We start from the raw sequence: 19,929 nt of genomic DNA, 5'->3' as shown, positions 1-19,929 counted from the left end.
GTATCCCTATGGCTCACACACACCCCATGGCTGGCAGCCACGTGGGACCCAAATGGATAAGTACAGCGGACACTAGCGGTCAGAGTGACAGGTAAAATATTATAAACCTGCTCCGCCCGCTCTCTGCACGGTCACTTCTCCGTGCTCGGCTCCTCCAGCTTCACTGAACTTCCTGCCGGGGAAGTTTAAACAGTAGAGGGCGCTCTACTGTTTAAACTTCCTGCTGGGACAGGAAGTTCAGTGAAGCTGGAGGAGCCGAGCACGGAGAAGTGACCGTGGAGAGAGCGGGGACACGCGCCGGTGGAGCAGGTAATGTATTGCAGCTAGCGTCAGTCGTCGAGCATTCGAACGCCGCTATTGACGCACTCCCGACCCGCCGGCGATCGAGTAAAATCTGCCGCACGGACAAATCGACGGGAATGTACGGGAACAATTGATTTCGGACGGCAATCGATCGTTCTGTCAGCGTTTGCGCAACGATTTCACAGCAGATTCGACCACAGTGATCGAATCTGCTATATATCGGCAGTAAAATCGTTAGGTGTATGGGCCCCATAACTCATTTTACTTGTGAACAGAGGGAAACCTTGCTGGTCTTTCTGACACTTATGCTCAAGGTGCCAGAGCAATGTGAAATAGAGAAAGGAACTTGATGAACTTGTGAAATAGAGCAAGGAACTTGATGAAACTAGTAGCCCACTTGAGAATGCTGGGCTTGTAATAATAAACCACTGTCCAGCCCTGCAAGTGTGTGTTCCCTGTCTAGGGTTAGCAAACAAAGTCAGGATTACAGTATGAATCACAGGATATATTCTCAGAGCTCTGCCTTTGCAAGAAGTTTTGAATATGCTCTGCCTCAAGTTCAGATCACCTCACTTGACCTGCAGGTAGCCACAAATATATCTTGAAAGCCATGATCTTTAAAATGTTTGTTTTTATTACAGTTTATAGTAACTGTGCTCCTGATGGTCACAGTTTTACCATTTTCATTGCGACACAAACTATGGGTAAAAATTGTGCAGGTGGTTAAAGGCAACTGAGCTCATGTAGCCCTCCATCCCTGTGATGGTCCGCATCCTGCCTGCAGTCTGCCACACTTCAAAAAGACCTGTGTCTGAACTTCGCTCTCGGCTGTAATGCATGCTGGAAGCTTTATGCCACAATGCATGCTGGGAGTTGTAGTTTGTAGATTTCTGTGCATCTCCTCGGGGAGATGTACATATACTACAGCTCTGAGCATGTATTGCGGATGGGAGCAAGCTTCAGACGGTCCTTTGAAGTGTGTCCGGCTGCGGACAAGATGGTGACCATCACAGGGACAGGGGGCTACACGAGCTGCCCTCTGTAGGTAGCCAATTGTGCCCCCACCACCACCCTCTGACCTCCTTAGCTGGAGCACTTTACAACATAAATAGTAATGTTACTGATTGTCCTCAGAGGAGCGCACAATGTATTTCTTGCCATAGTCCTAGTGTAATGTTCTAGCATATTATTATTATGTAATTATATAGTACTGACATCTTCTGCAGCACTGTACAGAGTACATAGTCATGTCACTGACTGTCCTCAGAGGAGCTCACAATCTAATCCTACCATAGTCATAGTCTAATGTCCTACCATATTATTATGTATTTATATAGTACTGACATCTTCTGCAGCACTTTACAGAGTACATAGTCATGTCACTGATTGTCCACCAGAGGAGCTTACACTGTATTTCCTGTCATAGCATAATATTCTACCATATTAATATTATTATTATTATGTACTTTTATGGAATACAAAATTATAAGCACTGGACGTTAAATGTAATCCTAGCATAATACTAAAAGGTCGACAACATAAAAACAAGACCATGTTTGACATTTCAATATATTAAGCGTGACACTGACTAATAGCGTGGGTAAAATATGTTCTTTGAAACAAGGGGACAACGGCCGGCCACAAAAGCACTCCTTTTTTTTACACCGCAAGACCTTGTACAATTTATCACACATCACAAGGCCCAGCAATAATTGTTTTCAATAAAGACTGCTACATGCTCATTCCTTTCACAATTTAGCTTGAATTTTTGATACAGTCTCAGTGTGTTGCAATTTAATCTTTTAATGCAATCACATTCGCATGGCTGAAAATTTCATTTAGTTATATTAAATCAAAAACAAATTGCTCGGGAGAAACATGAATGGACACACAAAAGAAATACATGTCACAATCCAAGACTGGGGGAAAAAAACCTTATGCTAGGCAAAGTAAACTTGGCCAGATCTGCGACTTAGTCACAGACTACACTTGTAATTACATTTGTTCATTTTGATCATCTGTTGCATTGTCTGGAAGAGGCAGGTTTCTTTCTTCCTTTCTTTGTTTCTCTGCATACTGTGTTTTTAAAGCACACCTGAAGCGAGAGGGATATGGAGGCTGCCTTATTTACATCCATTTATACAATGCAAATTGCCTGGCTGTCGAGTCGGAGTTAGAGTCGAAGAGTCAGAGCAATTTTGGGTACGTGGAGTCAGAGGCAGGGCTGTGCAGTCGGAGTCAGAGCAATTTTGGCTACCTGGAGTCGGAGTTGGAGGTTTCATTAACTGAGGAGTCAGAGTCGGATGATTTTTGTACCAGCTCCACAGACCTCGTAAATATTAGATTAAGGAGATGGAGTCGAGGAGTCGGAGCAATTTTGGGTACCTGGAGTCGGTGGTTTCATAACCTAAGTTAGAGTCAGATGATTTTTATACCGACTCCACAGCCCTACTGCTGATTTCCTGCTTCTAATTCGTTTAGCAACACACTCTGAACAAGCATGCAGATCAGGTGTTTCCGACTAAAGTCTGACTGGATTAGTTGCATGCTTGTCTCAGGTGTGCGATTCAGACACTGCTGCAGCTAAAGAGATCAGCAGGACTGCCAGGCAATTACATAGTTACATAGTTATTTTGGTTGAAAAAAAGACATACGTCCATCGAGTTCAACCAGGACAAAGTACAACTCCAGCCTGCTCCCTCACATATCCCTGTTGATCCAGAGGAAGGCGAAAAACCCTTACAAGGCATGGTCCAATTAGCCCCAAAAGGGAAAAATTCCTTCCCGACTCCAGATGGCAATCAGATAAAATCCCTGGATCAACATCATTAGGCATAACCTAGTAATTGTAGCCATGGATGTCTTTCAACGCAAGGAAAGCATCTAAGCCCCCTTTAAATGCAGGTATAGAGTTTGCCATAACGACCTTCTGTGGCAATGCATTCCACATCTTAATCACTCTTACTGTAAAGAACCCTTTCCTAAATAAATGGCTAAAACGTTTTTCCTCCAAGCGCAGATCATGTCCTCTAGTCCTTTGAGAAGGCCTAGAGACAAAAAGCTCATCCACCAAGCTATTATATTGCCCTCTGATGTATTTATACATGTTAATTAGATCTCCTCTAAGGTGTCTTTTCTCTAGACTAAATAAACCCAGTTTATCTAACCTTTCTTGGTAAGCGAGACCTTCCATCCCATGTATCAATTTTGTAGCTCGTCTCTGCACCTGCTCCAAAACTGCAATATCTTTTTTTGTAATGTGGTGCCCAGAACTGAATTCCATATTCCAGATGTGGCCTTACTAGAGAGTTAAACAGGGGCAATATTATGCTAGCATCTCGAGTTTTTATTTCCCTTTTAATGCATCCCAAAATTTTGTTCGCTTTAGCTGCAGCGGCTTGGCATTGAGTACGATTATTTAACTTGTTGTCGATGAGTACTCCTAAGTCCTTCTCCAAGTTTGATGTCCCCAACTGTATCCCATTTATTTTGTATGGTGCTAGACCATTGGTACGACCAAAATGCATGACTTTACATTTGTCAACATTGAATTTCATCTGCCATGTATGTGCCCATATAGCCATCCTATTCAGATCCTGTTGCAATATGACACTATCTTCCTGAGAGATGATGATTCTGCACAATTTCTGCAAAAATAGCAACATTGCTCACTACTGCATCTACTAGGTCATTAATAAATAAATTGAAGAGCACTGGACCCAGTACAGACCCCTGTGGGACCCCACTGCTAACCGTCTCCCATTTTGAGTACGATTCATTGACCATAACTCTTTGTTTTCTGTCCATTAGCCAGTTCCCTATCCATGCACACAAACTCTTCAACCAATCCTTGCATCCTCAACTTTTGCACCAGACTTCTGTGGGGAACATTGTCGAAGGCCTTTGCATTAGTATTGTTTAAAAGGAAATGAATATTGCAACCACCTTATGCAGCTCACTGAAGGTTCACATTAATTGGCTGAGAAGACCCATATAAAGTAGATGCAGCTTGGTTTCAGAGGGCTTGCTATTCTACTTCCAATGCAATGATCTGAAGAAAAAATAAGCTGGTTAGGGGCCAATCACACTTGTCTTATTGATTTTTGCATGCAATTTACTGCTTGCTCGATTCAGCTTTTGCACTTGGGGGAGGGGGGTATCGTTTTGTAGGAAAGTCTGGACTTATTTTTTTTGCAGTTTTTTGGCGTTTGTATGGAAGTATTAATTTTACGATTTTTCTGTGAATACCAATGAAGATAATTTACACGCAAATGTATCTATTTTACTGCAAAATTGTGCATATTTTTTGTGCTTTGTGCCAAACTTTTTATTTGTAAATTTTTCTTTGCTGCCATGCTTTTTGTTCACTGACGCGGCACTGACCAAGTTGCGCGATAACCCCCATAAGTAAGGCATACTTTCAATAGAATCTATGCCTTACATATTTTTGTTGTTGTTGCACCTGCAGCACATGCAGTGCTATTTTCTGGCTTAGCTGTAAAGGCAGCCATAAGTCTGCACCAAACCTCAGCCATAGGAGCAGGGCCACAGCTGAAAATATATGAACATTATACAATATTATAATTAAATAGAGGTTAGGGCTCTTAGGTGTGTGGGCTGGGAGAATATCAGTAATGGCAATATTAAGGTGTCCATTAAACAACTTTGACTGTACAATCTTACCACTATGTAATATGAGAGAGTTCCTAAAGCATCCATTCAAAATATATTAATTTGGTCTACCCTTCTACTACATAGATTTGGTAACATTTTACAATGACGTTCAGAGCTCTTTTTTGCGGATCCTTTTTCATGTTCAGAGTTCTATGGTTTCAAGTCTTTACGAACCCCCACATGTTCAGAACCCTCCCGGCTACGTGAGCATGATCAAGCAAGTGCATGGTCTGGACAGCGCATGCGCAGTAGTACACAACCCAGCCAGGTCACACACTTTAATTGGGATGACAGCTGCACCCCGCCATCAGCATTGCAGATTTTTTCATACATAGGGCTCGATTCACAAAGCGGTGCTAATCCAGTTAGAGACTTTAGGCGTGATAACCATTTTTATCATGCCTAAACTCAGTTTAGGCATGATAAGTTTAGGCATGATAAGTTTAGATAAGTTTAGATCGCATGCAAATTCCCGCACGCAAAGCAGCGCCATTAAACTCTATGCAAAGTGCACCAGACTTTGCTAGCGCAAAACTTTTGATCAGCTGTGCACTGCGGTGCTAACCCAGTTGGTGCTTAAACTTATCACGCCTAAAAACTTATCACACCTAAACTTATCACACCTAAACTTATCATGCCTAAACAGAGTTTAGGCGTGATAAAGGGCTTTTTACCAGGGTGCTAACTGTTAGCACCGCTTTGTGAATCAAGCCCATAGTGTCACCACTAGTTTTAATATCAAGAATAGTTTGGATATTTCAATGCTGTCCTCAATGATCGGATTGACAAAATGACCATTTACTAAAACTTGTACCATTACAGGGTACCTTAACCTCCTTAGCGGTAACCCCGTGTGTGACACGGGGTAAGCCGCCGGAGGGTGCCGCTCAGGCCCTGCTGGGCCGATTTGCTTAATTTTTTTTTTGCTGGACGCAGCTAGCACTTTGCTAGCTGCGCCAGCACCCCGATCGCCGCTATCCGGTGCGGCGCGCGGCCCCCCCCCAGACCCCGAGCGCTGCCTGGCCAATCAGTGCCAGGCAGCGCCGAGGGGTGGATCGGGTCTCCCAATGACGTCCCGACGTCGCTGATGTCATTCCGCCCCGTCGCCATGGCGACGGGGGAAGTCCTCCAGGAAATCCCGTTCTTTGAACGGGATTTCCTGATCGCCTATCGCCGGAGGCGATCGGCGGGGCTGGGGGGATGCCGCTGAGCAGCGGCTATCATGTAGCGAGCCCTCGGCTCGCTACATGATTTAAAACAAAAATAATTTTAAAAAAACTGCTGCGCTGCCCCCTGGCGGTATTTTTCATACCGCCAAGGGGGTTAAAGGACAACTGAGGTGACGTGACATGATGAGATAGACGTGTATGTACAGTGCCAAGCACACAAATAACTAAGCTGTGTTCCTTTTTTTTCTTTTGCTGCCTGAAAGAGTTAAACATCAGGTATGCAAGTGACTTCTGCCCGGGTCAGACTGGGTCAGATTATAGCATAAGGCTCACTCATAAGGGATTAGAGCCATAAAACACTTTCCTGTCAGTAAATGGCTTCTGAGAGCAGGAGAGAGATAGATAGGGTCAATAATTCATAGATTTGAGCTCTGACATACTTCAATGTCATTGAGCAGAGACAATGAAACCGTAAAAAAATTAAAACTAGATTTACATATAAAAAAAAACTGTGGGATATCTAAAAAAAAAAAAAAAGTCATTTTTAGGAGACTGAGGAGAGATGCAATTGTTTTTCTCATCAGTTTATTTTCACCTCGGATGTCCTCTATGAAAGAGTAAAGAAAAAGGGGAGGAAAAAAACTCAGCACAAGTCCATTCTAGTCACCATACCACCTTGAGCTTTACTTGTTAAACGTGTGTTTATTTGTAAGAACAGTCACAGCAAGTAGAGGCTAGTTTTGACAAATGAAGAAATTTTTAGACTGCTGGGCCTGTAATTGCCCAAGTACTCCCAGGACATATATACTTATTGCTGTATGGCACTGTATTAGCAGCATGCGGGCTACATGTAGATGGAAATCCCATGTTTTATACATGATGGCTACATGCACTGGATGATTAAGTGACTGGTCTGCAAGTTAGGCACAAATGCTCCCAAAGAGACTGTATCCAAGAAAAGGGAAATAAACAGAACCAATGATGGCAGCAGACTTATGCCTCGAAGCATACAAAAGCGGAGGTCTGACATCTCTAGAGAGGTTTTGTTTCATTTCTCATTTTATAGTCAAGGCCTAAACATAGCGTATTGTCAGGCATACTTTGCTATGCTAGCTCTTAATGTCCACTAAAATATGCATAAAGCAGGCGCTTAAAGGGGAACTGAAGAGAGAGGTATATGGAGGCTGTCATGTTTATTTCCTTTTAGACAATACCAGTTGCCTGGCAGCCCTGCTGATCCTCTGCCTCTAATACTATTAGCCATAGCCCCTGAACAAGCATGCAGCAGATCAGGTGTTTCAGTGGTTCAGACTTATAAGTCTGATCTGACAAGACTAGCTGCATGCTTGTTTCTGGTTTTAATCAGATACTACTGCAGAGAAATAGACCAGTAGGGCTGCCAGGCAACTGGTATTAATTAAAAGGAAATAAACAGGACAGCCTCTATATCCCTCTCTCTTCAGTTCCCCTTTAAACCTGCACTCTTCCCTGCAAATGCCACCAGTCATCCTCATTTATCTCCTCCAGCTCAGCACAATCCTCACTAACGAAGCATTGATGTACTCTGTGTAACCAACACAATAATGAGCTCCACATAGTGTATATCCATGCATGCCATCATAGTTTCTCCTTAACTTAATCCTTTATCAATTGTACACAATATTTCAATCTTTAAAGTGTACCTGTCATCACAATGACTGGCTGTCATATTGAACCAATTTTCTCCAGAAAATGAATGGGAGCAAAATTTACAAGAACTACAAACTGAAATAGAGGCCTACATGCTTGTTATTTAAATACAGTCTTCTATTCTCAAGCATTGTCGCCAACTGTGATACGTAGACAGTCAGATGCTCTGAGAGAAAAACATATGTATTTGAATTTAAATGATAAAATGTCTGGCTCAATTACGAAATGATAGGCCTTACCTCTTTCACCCCTGCAGCTGTAGCACGCAGAGTGCCATTTTGGGGTGGAGGATTGATATGGCCGCCTTACCTTATTTTAGCCAACCAGTTTCCTCTCTTTATCAGCTACTGCATGCGCTCAGTGTTCCACCTCTGTCCTCATTCAGCCTTGTTCTGTGTCCCGACACCTGAAGCAGTCAGTCTCCTTGTGGGTTATAATTCACAAAAAGGCTGAATGATGATAGCAGGCAGAAAAACTCAAACTGAGGCTGAATGACAGCAGTAGAAGGCAACAGCCCCCGTGCTCTGTACAGACAACGTTACTACTGATGTGTTTTAATGAGGACTGAAACAGCTGCTACAGAAGCCTAATGATCCCTCTGCATAGTCCTCACTAAACCTGCTCCTGCCACAACCTCTCGACAATGCTCTCTTATGTACAGATGTCATGGATCCCCCACAGACACTGACTGAACAGTGCAAATGCAGATATTAACACACAAGCTTGTACAAATTAATCAGGTAATTGGGATTTTCCTTGTATCCCTAGTGTAAAAAGCCATTTAAAGGTGCAGCAGCAAATAATACATTTGTAATAATTATGAGGTAGGAAATGCTATAAAGTTACAATTTATTCTGCAGTTTTAAATTCTGTAAATTAAACGTTTAGCTAAACATTAACAATAACATTAAAGTATTTCTAAAGACAGAACACCATCTGAACCAGAACAAAAAAAAAGGAAAATTGCATATGTGACAAATTTGTTCCAGTATTGCCTTGCATGGCGGTCAGTATATTTTGTAGAGCAGGAAACATGTGACCTCCTGTTCCCCAGGAGCTCTGACCACGACCGCTACCAGCCAGCCAGGGCAGTGCAGTTTTTAGATAAAATTGCTCCCAGGGCGAGTATCAAAAAATACGCCCCCCCCCCCCCCCCCCCGGCCAAAAAAAGAAAAAAAAACACTGCCAGCTGCACTTGGTGCGCTTCTGTCCGCCTTTTATCAGCACATCGATGTTACAGATTGTTACGTGTTGCTGAAAAACAGACAGAAGTGCACTAGTATGTACAGGCCCTAAAGAGTTTGGGCTGCTGACACTGTTCCCACCTCTTCAGTGACGTGTTGTGGGCAAGCACAGCATTGCGTGAGGGGAGAAATCGACACTTGTGGTGATTGGCTCCTGCCTGCAAGGGGATGGGTGTTGGGCCAGGGATGCTAGAAGCTGCAGCCATACCTCCCAACTTTTTGAGATAAGAAAGAGGGACACTGTAAAGGGAACCTAAACTGAGAAGGACTAGGATTTTTCCTTTAAAAAAAAATACCAGTTGCCTGACTCTCCTGCTGACACTGTGTCTTTAGATTAATACTTTTAGCCACAGCCCCTCAACAAGCATGCAGATCAGGTGCTCTGACTTAAGTCAGACTGGGTTAACTGCATGCTTGTTTCAGGTGTGTGATTCAGCCACTACTGCAGCCAAAGAGATCAGCATGACTGCCAGGCAACTGGTATTGCTTAAAAGGAAACATCCATATCCTTCTCAGTTTATTTTCCCTTTAAGACACACCAAGGGCCAGATTTGTACTTTTTAACACCCGAGGCCCTCTGTCACCAGCCGCCCACACACCAAAACACATATTCCAACCACCCCACACCAGCAGAAAAAGAACAATACATGAAACTACCAAAGAAAGCTTTTTACATCCCACTGTTCCAGTACTAGGACCCTCTTTGCTGACGTAGGTTTCTTCATAGCGCAAGCAAGCGTGTCCGTACTGGGCAGGCACAAGTCAGGTCTGCACATACCTGGTAGAACTAAGGCACTTGTGCAATCCTTTTTTTACTCTGTGCACAAGCACTTCATTTTACTTGTCATGTATGGACCTTACTTGCATGCCCAGTACAGATACATTTGCCCACGCTTGTTTGCATACTGAAAAACCTATTCAACTAGGGAGGAACCCAGTACTGGAAAGGTGGGGTATAGGGAGATACAGGAAACCCATGGACTATCCTCTCCTTCCATAGAGGCACCACCGCTCCCAGCAAGCCCTACCCCCCATTATAGAAGTACCACAGCTCTCAGCATACTCCTTCCCTCCATAGAGACACCACAGCTCCCAGCATGCTCATCCTCTCCCATAGAGGCAACACAGTTCCCATATAGTATTGGATTGTCCCTCAGGGCCTCAAGAGATGCCTGCTGGGCTCCTCAGGCCGCCTCCAATGTGATGGAAGAAACAAGGAAGCAGTACTGGGTTGGCACTACAGTAAACACCGGATGCGTAGGGCTGTGCACGATAGGTTCTATAGTGTGCACTCCTCCATCTGCAGCTTCACAAGCACGCTCAAGCAGTGAGGTAGATCCAAGAACATATAGAAAAGATGGGAAGCTGGCACTGCTGTGAACGCTGGTTTATTAATACAAAAGTATAAAATCACAGTGCAGTCTAGCAAACATGGAGAAAGAGATGGTAGACATACCAGAGTGAGAGGAGGCACAATGGTGGTGGTGGGTGATGGGTTCAGGATGTCTGACGGCCATGTTACGCTAAGTTGTGTAGCCTCTGTAGAAGCGCAATTTAGTGTACAACGGACGTCAGGCATCCAGTACCCATCACCACCTTTGTGCCTCCTCTCACTCTGGTATATGTTTCATCTCTTTCCCCATGTTTGCTAGACTGCACTGTGATTTTATACTTTTGTATTAATAAACCAGCGTTCACAGCAGTGTTCCTCCTCCAATGTGAAATGTGGTCACCTGGGACCCCTGCAGAACATTTTCAGGGGAGCGCACTCACCTGTCCGGCTGGCTTGCTCCTCTGTGTGCTTCATCCTTGTGGGTGCCTCATGAGGCACATGTGAAGATTTAAAGAGAAAAACTCAGAGGAGCGCGCCTTCAGAGTGTTTCCCTAGCCGGCTCTGGGGCCCTGAAGGAAATCACAATACTATACGGAGAAGCATGCTGGAATCTGTAGTGCCTCTATGGATTAAAGGAGCATGCTAGGAGCTACAGTATAATGCATCTATAAAGGGAAGGGGGAAAGGTCATGCTGGGAGCTGTAGTACCTGTATAGGCTGGGAGCTGTACTTCTGTAGAAGGGGGGCTTGCTGGGAGCAGTGGTACCTTTATAGAAAGGGGAGGAGGGCTTGCTGGGAGCAGTGGTACCATTATAGAAAGGGGAGGGGGGCTTTCTGGGAGCAGTGGTACCATTATAGAAAGGGGAGGGTAGCTTGCTGGGAGCAGTGGTACCATTATAGAAAGGGGAGGGGGCTTGCTGGGCGCAGTGGTACCATTATAGAAAGGGGAGGGGGGCTTGCTGGGAGCACTGGTACCTTTATAGAAAGGGGAGGGGGGCTTGCTGGGAGCACTGGCACCTTTATAGAAAGGGGAGGGGGGCTTGCTGGGAGCAGTGGTACCTTTATACAGAGGGGAGGGGGGCTTGCTGGGAGCAGTGGTATCTTTATAGAAAGGGGAGGGTGGCTTGCTGGGAGCAGTGGTACCTTAATGGAGGAGAAGGGGACAAATAGGCCCCCTAATGCTGTGGGGTGGAGGAGGGGTTGTCAGGACTCAGAAGCAGGGCACCTACTCACAGCATGCAGGCCAGGCAGGGACACAGGCAGCAGAGACACAGACACATCCTGCCCGTTCAGCTGAGCACTCTCCCCTTCCCCCGACACCATGCTTTGCAGTCTGGACTCGGACTCTCAGGTGGGAGGGGAGAAGGGAGAAGCAGCCTGTGACCCTCTCTGCAGGAAGTTATACCCCAGGCCAGGCTGTCAGATCGAGCTGCAGGCAAGTGTCATGCCTGCAGCTGCCTGTGTGTTTGCTCTGCCCACCGCTCTTCCACCACGTCAGTTATTACTGGCCACCCAGCTTCCCTGCACTTATGAGCCCCCTGCCCGACCACACTCACTATCATTCACTTCAGCAGCTAGCTGGAACCTGCGCCTCCCCCCTTCCCACTGAGAGCAGCCATATCAGAAGAGGGACAGGGGAAGAGCTGGGCTAACTACCTGCCTCTGTTGCCACAAGTCTCGGAAGTCCAGGAGGAGAGAAGAAGCAGAAGGAACCTGGGCAGGAAAACACACACTCCGCAGCAAGTCCTATCTTCCTCCTAGGGCACCCTGACAGCTGCAGTACCGCTGCTGTACGTCAGTGTCACCACACGCTGGTTATGTGGTGTTCACTTGACGTCGCAGCCAAGGCAACAGGACGCCCAGGAGGAGTGCAGCTAAGAGGTGATCGCGCTGGTCTTCTTAGGCTGCACCGCGCGTCACCATCTTTCACTCCTACTTCTGCCTGCGCCCCCTTCTCCTCACTGCCACACAGCGCCCCGGGCGGTTGCACGCTCCGCACGGACCTAAAAACGGCTATGAGCCAGGGCTCCCATCCACTGACTCTCAGTACTGAATGGGAAGAGATCAGAGCTCCAAAGTGGCAGGTGCCTATGAGGAGAGGAGGCCACAGGTACCATATGCTATATGAAATAGCTATACTGGCAAGCAAGACAAGCAGGGCAGTGCTCAAATTGTCAGCACAAGCCGTAGGGCTTATTTACAGTACAGATCGCATGCACAAATGTCATTAGGTGCATGTGCTCCTAACACCCTGAATGCGCACCTCTGTGCATTAATGCGCAGACATCAGCACAATGCTACCTGTTGGGAAAATGTGTGCAGCGTGCAATAAAATGTTCCCAGATGCACTACATTGCAACGCCCGGGAACTCACAGCTGTACTATGAACAGTAACATGAGTGTCTATGGACAAATCTTTGGTTAAAAATGAAAAAAAGGCAAGGTCAGACATAACTTCTGTTTAAACTGGGTCACAACAGAACAGATGACTAATAGTCTGACGAGGTGGGTCATCAACAAGAGCAAAGAAAAAAAAAAAACAATGGTCAAACTGTTCTGTTCTGTCATACCTGGAGGCACAGTACTGAGCTGAAGAACTATCACTACTCTGTGCTGCCAGGAGGGGGCATAAATGGCCAGCAGATTGGCTTTTTCCTGTGCTACCCTCCATGCATGTGCCTTGACAAACTGAAGCTTATGCACATGTAAGCTAATGCAGTGATGCGCAGGTTAGAACGCCCGGGTGGGGGGGCGGGGGTATGCCCAATGTCTAGACAGCATGCATGGCAACAGAATAAGGTAAAAGATATAGCAAGCACATCAATTACTTTTTACAATTAATTTTGCTCACAAGTTACAGAAAGTCCACTGTGATTGCACACTGCAATAATACTTATTCTGTTTCCTTGTAATAGGATATTATGCAATTTAAAATAACAGATTTAATAAACTAGGTTTGTTAAATAACAAATTGACCTTTAAATATTTGGACATTTACCACTACCATAAATATTGATGTCTGAATAACAGATCTTTACACCCACAGCACAACATCCACCTCTGTACATCAGTTTGGGACAGCAAATAAATAAATACAAAATACAGCCTGTACCTTCTTTGAGCTTTTCTAATGGTTCAATGAGACGTCCTTCCTATATACTTTACAAAGGATTCAAGTATACACTTTAATACATATTTGTAAGAAAGCATTCAAACTGGAACAGCAGGCACTAAACATAAAACAAATTAAGGAACAGAAAAAAAGAACACATTGACTTAGATAGCATGTGTATGCTTTTAAGAACCGCAATCTAATAAACTAATACAAGTGATGGCTGTTCTGATACTTTGCTGCCACCTAGAGGAAACATAACAAATTACCAAGGATAAAAAGTATTTCTTGGTAATCACGTGGATAACAAAAGTTTGCTTTCTTAAAACAGAAAGAATTTGCGATAATTCAGGTTTGAGTGAGCTCTGAGATATTTCCCAGTGCATCACTGCTGAATATATGCAAATTAACCATTGTTAATTTTGGAAATTGTAGCCCCTCACACACTCCAATGAGTTCTGGGTCACCATGAGCTTGCTGGTTAGTCTGTATCTTTGCAAATCACGGAGGTTGCATTTTTGCGCAGCTCATATTAAAGGACAACTGAGGTGACATGATGAGATAGACATGCGTATGTACAGTGCCTAGCACACAAATAACTAGGCTGTGTTCCTTTTTTCCTTTCTCTGCCTGAAAGAGTTAAACATTAGGTATGCAAGTGACAGTTTCTATCCGGGTCAGCACTGGGTCAGACTATAGCATAGCCTTCACTGAAATAATTACAGCCATAAAATACTTTCCTGTCAGTAAATGGCTTCTGAGATCAGGAAAGAGATAAAAAGTATCAATTGTTCATAGATTTGAGCTCTAGCATACTTCAATGTAGGTGTCATTGAGCAGAGACAATAAAACAGTAAAAACTTAAAAACTATATTTAAATATAAAATAAAACACTTTTAGGAGGAGGAAGATAGATACAATTGTTTTTCTCATCAGTTTATTTTCACCTCGGATGTCCTTTAAACTACCAACAAAAGAATAAATGCACACAGAAAAAATATCATTGAATGTATATCCAACTGCAACCTATCAAGCACAACAGTGTACTTTAGGAGTTCAACTGAGACTTAAAAAAGAAATATTTTAAAAGGACTTCTGAGGCGAATACATACATTTAGCTTTACTTACCTGGGACTTATTCCAGCGCCTAGAAGTCATTTGTGTCCCTCACTGCAGCTCTGGTCTTCTACTGGGTCCTGCTGCTAGCCTCTGATGGGTCGGCCTCTTTTTGTGCATGTGTGGGCATGAATGAATGAATGAATGCGCCCAGGTCATCGGGAGCATACCGTGCCTGGAGACCTGAAGACCGGAGCTGCAGGGAGGGACGCAAATGACTTCTAGGGGCTGGACTAAGCCCCAGGTAAGTAAAGCTACATTTATGTATTCGCCTCAGAAGTCCTTTAAGAGAATATAACAAATTTGCCAAGTCCAACACAGGAGGAATTTTCAATTATAAAGCTTCATGTGAGCAATCCAGAATGTTTATGATGCATCACGTCTACTCAGTGAGTGAATATACAAATCATTCCTTTATGTTCCCAAAAAGCCAACCACATATCAATATCCATTGGTGTACAGTGTGCCTATAGCCCATTACCTTTACAAAGCCAAACTAATATGACTTTACAGACAGTCATTTCTAGCTACATCGGCCTTGAACAATGCTAGTCATGGATCAAAATAACTATGGACAGGACCTGGGAAATAATTTTATTGAGTGTCAATTTAAGTCATGATGAACCAGTAACATTAAGAATTTGAAGGGAAATAAAAGAACCTAGAAGCCTCCTTACTATAAATCTTATGCTTTCTTAAAAGAGAACATGTTGGCAATTATTAAAGTGGACTCAAATTAAAAATACAAGATTCCACAAATAAAATCTATTTTCTAAATTATAATAATAAATAGCAGCCTTTTTTCAGCTGCATGATGAGAAATATAAAATATTTTACATTTATTGGAGGAACCCCTCCCTTCCTTTTATATTGCCGGGACAGAATCCGGCAGACTGGTTGAAGAGATAAAAATCAAAAACAAAACACAGGCTGCTACTGATGATGTCACAGGGCAGGTGATCTCAGCTTGTGTGAGATTTACATAGATGTTGCCCCTGTGAGGGAGGGTAGCTGATGACAAACACCCCGATGATCTAAAACCTCACACTAAGCTCAGAAGTAATGGCTGCCACCTTTATAACCCTAGTTATTAAAAGAGAAGGGTGAAAAGCATGTACTAAAATGCTCATAGGCTTGAAGGAGTGTTTATTTATCTTTGTATGTGTCAGAGTGGTGCAACTAAATATTTTGAATTTAAAAAATGTTTGGTTTGGGTCCGATTTATAGGACCATTATGATGAAAAATTGAAACATTTATAATACATGAAAACACATAAATACGAAGTACATTCCTCCCAGAGTAAAATGTGCTATAAATTACTTTTCTACTATGTTGCCATCACTTACTGTAGGTAGTAGAAATGTTTGACAGAACTGACAGGTTTTGGTTTACCGCCAGTGGCCCGGGGTCCCCTCCGATGCAAGATGCCGACCTCAGCAGGTCGGCATCTACTGCGCCTGAGTGAGAGTCGCTCACAATCCCTACCATGGTTAAATGTCCATAGCCGTCTAAGGTCAATTTAGGGGGAAGCTAATTAACATATCTATACATTTTTGGAATGCAGGAGGATACTGGAGTGCCTGGAAGAAATGGGCATGATTCTTTTTGCTTTCAATTTTTTTTATTGAACAGTAGAAGAACAACAATGTCACATAAAACACACATGCATATAGAGAGAATCCATTGTTACAAGTGATTACCAGGACAGTAACATTAGTTACATGTTATTTCTCAGCTGAGTAATCACACAGCACTTAATAGCCCTAACAAAATGTGCAGCAAACATGGGCAAGCATCATCACATTGTTCAGGAACTGCCAGGAGGCAGGGCACACACAGCTCTGGCAAAGAAGATGCCAGCCTAAAACTATTGGTGCTGCAGGCAGAGCCTTGTAAAGGTATAACTGTCCAGGAAGATTTAAAATCATTATCCAGCATCACCTAATTAAGGAGCCTAATCACTCATAGCATTGCATTAGCAAGAGTGTTTCAAATCACAGGTGCTTAAAAGCTCTTGCCTTGTGAACCAGAATTAGGGCTCTTCCACATGGCGATGAGATGAGATGGCGTTGGTGAAAGGTCAATGCATACGTTTTGATGTATGCATTTTTGTCCATTTTTTGTGCGTTGCGTTTTACTACGTTATTTTTTTTCATTTTAAACTGTAACTGTGTGCGTTGAAACGTTTTAAAAAGGCATGCTCTTCTTGGAGCTTGCGTTTTACATTGATTTACATTGTAACGCATAACGCAAGTGTCAGACGATTAAAAGCTCCGGGGAGCGTCGAAATGCAACACACAAAAACGCAGCGTTAGATGTGAAAGGTAAAATAAAAGTCTATGGACTTTCATTTTACCTTGGAAACCGCACACAATGGCCGTGTGTCAAAGCGCACAAAGATCAGCTCAGATGTGAAAGAGCCCTTGATGGAGCATGCGCACAAATAAAAATTAGCTATGCGTGTGGGCCTTCAAAAGTCTAGATAAAAAAATGTGCACATCCAACTACAAAAAGGCAGCATATAATTTCAAGAGGTATATGGAATAGCCCAGTAAGCACATAGGTGTAATCGGGCCTTTAATGTTAACCCCCACCGATAGCAAGGCTGCATCTTCTAATAGTCTCGGAGCCCTCTGTGGCTCTCTCTGCCCAGCACATCCTCTGTGTCCAACTCATGAGGGCTCACAGTGGGGTCATTGAAGACGGCAAGGAATGTCAGGCTGTTGGGCACTCCCATCATGATCTATGCACCAATGCTAAAGGGCTGAGATCTGACCACTCCTGGGTCGCGGCTTAGCTTCCGATTGGAGGAAGCTAGCGGAGGCGGGGAGCGGCATGTAATGGGGAAGGCGGAGGAGGACACTGATTGACATTTGCAGGTAAAAAGGCTAGCAACAAGAAGATTGTCGCTAGCCTGGCGCTATTTATCAGAGGGGGACAGCAGAGCCCGGGGGGACTGGTGGCAGCAGCAGGACACAGAGGCATGTCATTGTGCACAGAGCATGCCTGTGTCCTATTAAGATTTAAAAAATCCGCATTGGATTCTCTTTAAAATCCTTAGTTAAAAAGAAAAAGCAACAAATGATTTGAGCATGGTCTAGAATGTTTTGAGTTACAGCTCCTTTGTTCAATATTAAAAAATCATTCAGCAAAACAGATTCAAACATGCCACATACACTTCCACAAAATGTCACTTACTAATCTGTTTTCTTGCATATATATTTTTTGCAGCTTTGGACATCCCTTGGCTATTGCAACCATTCCTTCATCGGAGATCTTGTAGCATTGTCCAAAATGTATATCTCTTAAATCTCTGCATCTGGAGCCCAACTGCAGACAAGTAAATAGGTAATTACTTCATTTCATATAGTAAATCTGCAAAAAAATGTACACTGACACAGAGTGGCTTTTACAGAAAATTGCATTATACTAGACATACGTGAGAAACTCCAGATAGACTCCAAAGACGCATATGTTAACTGTAAAAGTCTACGATTCTCAGCTTGGCTACATTTCAAATTAATTTTATCTTGAAAGATACAAAAAAAAATATAAACTCCATGATTGGAATGTGCAAAAATGGAGAAAGTGCCAATATGTGAGTTCAAAGCCCACTAATCATTAAAACTTGTCCTAAGTGGAGGGGTGGGGGGGGGGGGGGGGGAGGGGGGGGGGACTGGACTGTCTCACTATTCAGCACTATACATGGGTCTGTTTTTTGGGGGAGGTAAATAAACAGACTGCATTACCCCTCTTGGATTTTATTGCAGTCACTCACCTCTTTCTCTTGTGACTCCATGGGTAGAAAAGTTGTTTTGTTTGTTTTTTTAAACAGGGACAGTGAGAAGAATTTCTCTTAAAGAGAACCAGAGGCAAACAGGAGGTAAGAAAATACATATTTAGTTAAGAGGAGGTAACCAGGGATGACCTCCAGATCAAATTTGGATGAAATACAGATGAGTTTTATCTGGATTTAATCCTCTACTTAAGGCAGGTGAGCGGGTATGTACGGGGGGGGGGGGGGGGGGGGGGTAACCTTACCCAGCAGCCTTCTTCTTTAACCTGTTCCAAAGCATGTCCCACGCTGCGTTCCAAGCCGCGGTCACATGACTACAAACACGTCCTCCTTCCGGGTTGAAGGTGTGATGCGGCTTGGTAAGTTTAACACCCCCCCCCTCTTCCCCCCCCCCCCCCCCCCGCACACACCCACCCAGCTGCACTAATTAGAGGATGAAATCTGAATGAAACTCATTTGGATTCCATACGAATTTCATCCGGAGCTCATCCCTGGAGGTAACCCTCTGAATGCTCCTGAGGCTTCCCACACTGTCCTCCACTGCTGCCTTGGATTAACATCAGGGCCACATTACTCTTCTGCCTGGGTGAAGCCGTACTGCACCCGCGCAAGTACAGGAAGAGTAGTGCGCCCTCAAGGTTCCTACCAACAAGCCCTTCCAGGTAAACTTTGTGGGGTCCGCAACCAGCGACGAGGGACCAGGGGACAGCGTGGGAATCCTCTACAGCAGTGGTCCTTAAACTATGGTCCCCCGAGGCTTTCTCATTGGCCCCCCACAACACGAAATGTATAACTTATAGATGCAGCTCACTGTGTTAAATATCGGCAGCCCTCATATAGGATAGCAGTGCTGGCACCACCCACATACTGTAGAAGCTGATGAGTAGGTAATTCGCTGGCTTCCAATCCAATTCTGCACCAGTGGACACCAATATCCAACTGGAAGGCAGGTTGTCACCTGGGTATGCTTCACTGTCTGGTGCACAAAGATGTTCTTCAGGTGCTACATGACTGAATGGATGCTGCTGGGAGGTCTCCACCAGGCATGATTGGGAGAAATCAATACCTAGATTCGATGTTAAGTTTTACAACATAATTTTATGTATACCCCGGCCACTAGCAGTCTAAAGTATGTTGACCTGGCCCTTAACCAAAAACGTTTGGGGACCGCTGCTCTATAGGATCCAGAGGTTTCCCTCTTCTTAGTTAAGTATTTTTTGTAAACTTTAACCACTTATGTGGTTTCAGACGGATTTTCTACGTCCCGCTGGACTTCATGTCAATGATCACCGGCATCAATGAGATGCCTGCGATCATTGTAACTAAGTAATGTCCACGCATTACCTTCTGTTCGTGTATGGATAGTACGCTCAGGAAAATAATACGAGAGGACATCTTGTGACCAAATAGTAAAATTACATGTACATGCAATTTTTTCTTTTATGAAAGACCTACACATACATCTAAAATGTACCCCTTATCTCCCACACTC

At 44.0% G+C, this 19,929-nt stretch overlaps 1 protein-coding gene across 1 annotated transcript in view; it reads right to left on the bottom strand.

The window, feature by feature from the left end:
* The window catches only part of FBXL17 (F-box and leucine rich repeat protein 17), a 763,959-nt gene that overhangs the window by 711,037 nt on the left and 32,993 nt on the right, over positions 1-19,929 (bottom strand). The window contains exon 4 of the mRNA XM_068247434.1: positions 17,840-17,971. Within this exon, the coding sequence (XP_068103535.1) occupies positions 17,840-17,971 (132 nt within the window). The remainder of the gene's footprint in view (positions 1-17,839; positions 17,972-19,929) is intronic.

This window comes from Hyperolius riggenbachi, chromosome 1, assembly GCF_040937935.1.
Source record: "Hyperolius riggenbachi isolate aHypRig1 chromosome 1, aHypRig1.pri, whole genome shotgun sequence".
Taxonomy (NCBI): Eukaryota; Metazoa; Chordata; class Amphibia; order Anura; family Hyperoliidae; genus Hyperolius; species Hyperolius riggenbachi.
The sequence above is the reverse complement of the archived record's forward strand: the minus strand, read 5'-3'. Positions and strand labels throughout refer to the sequence as shown.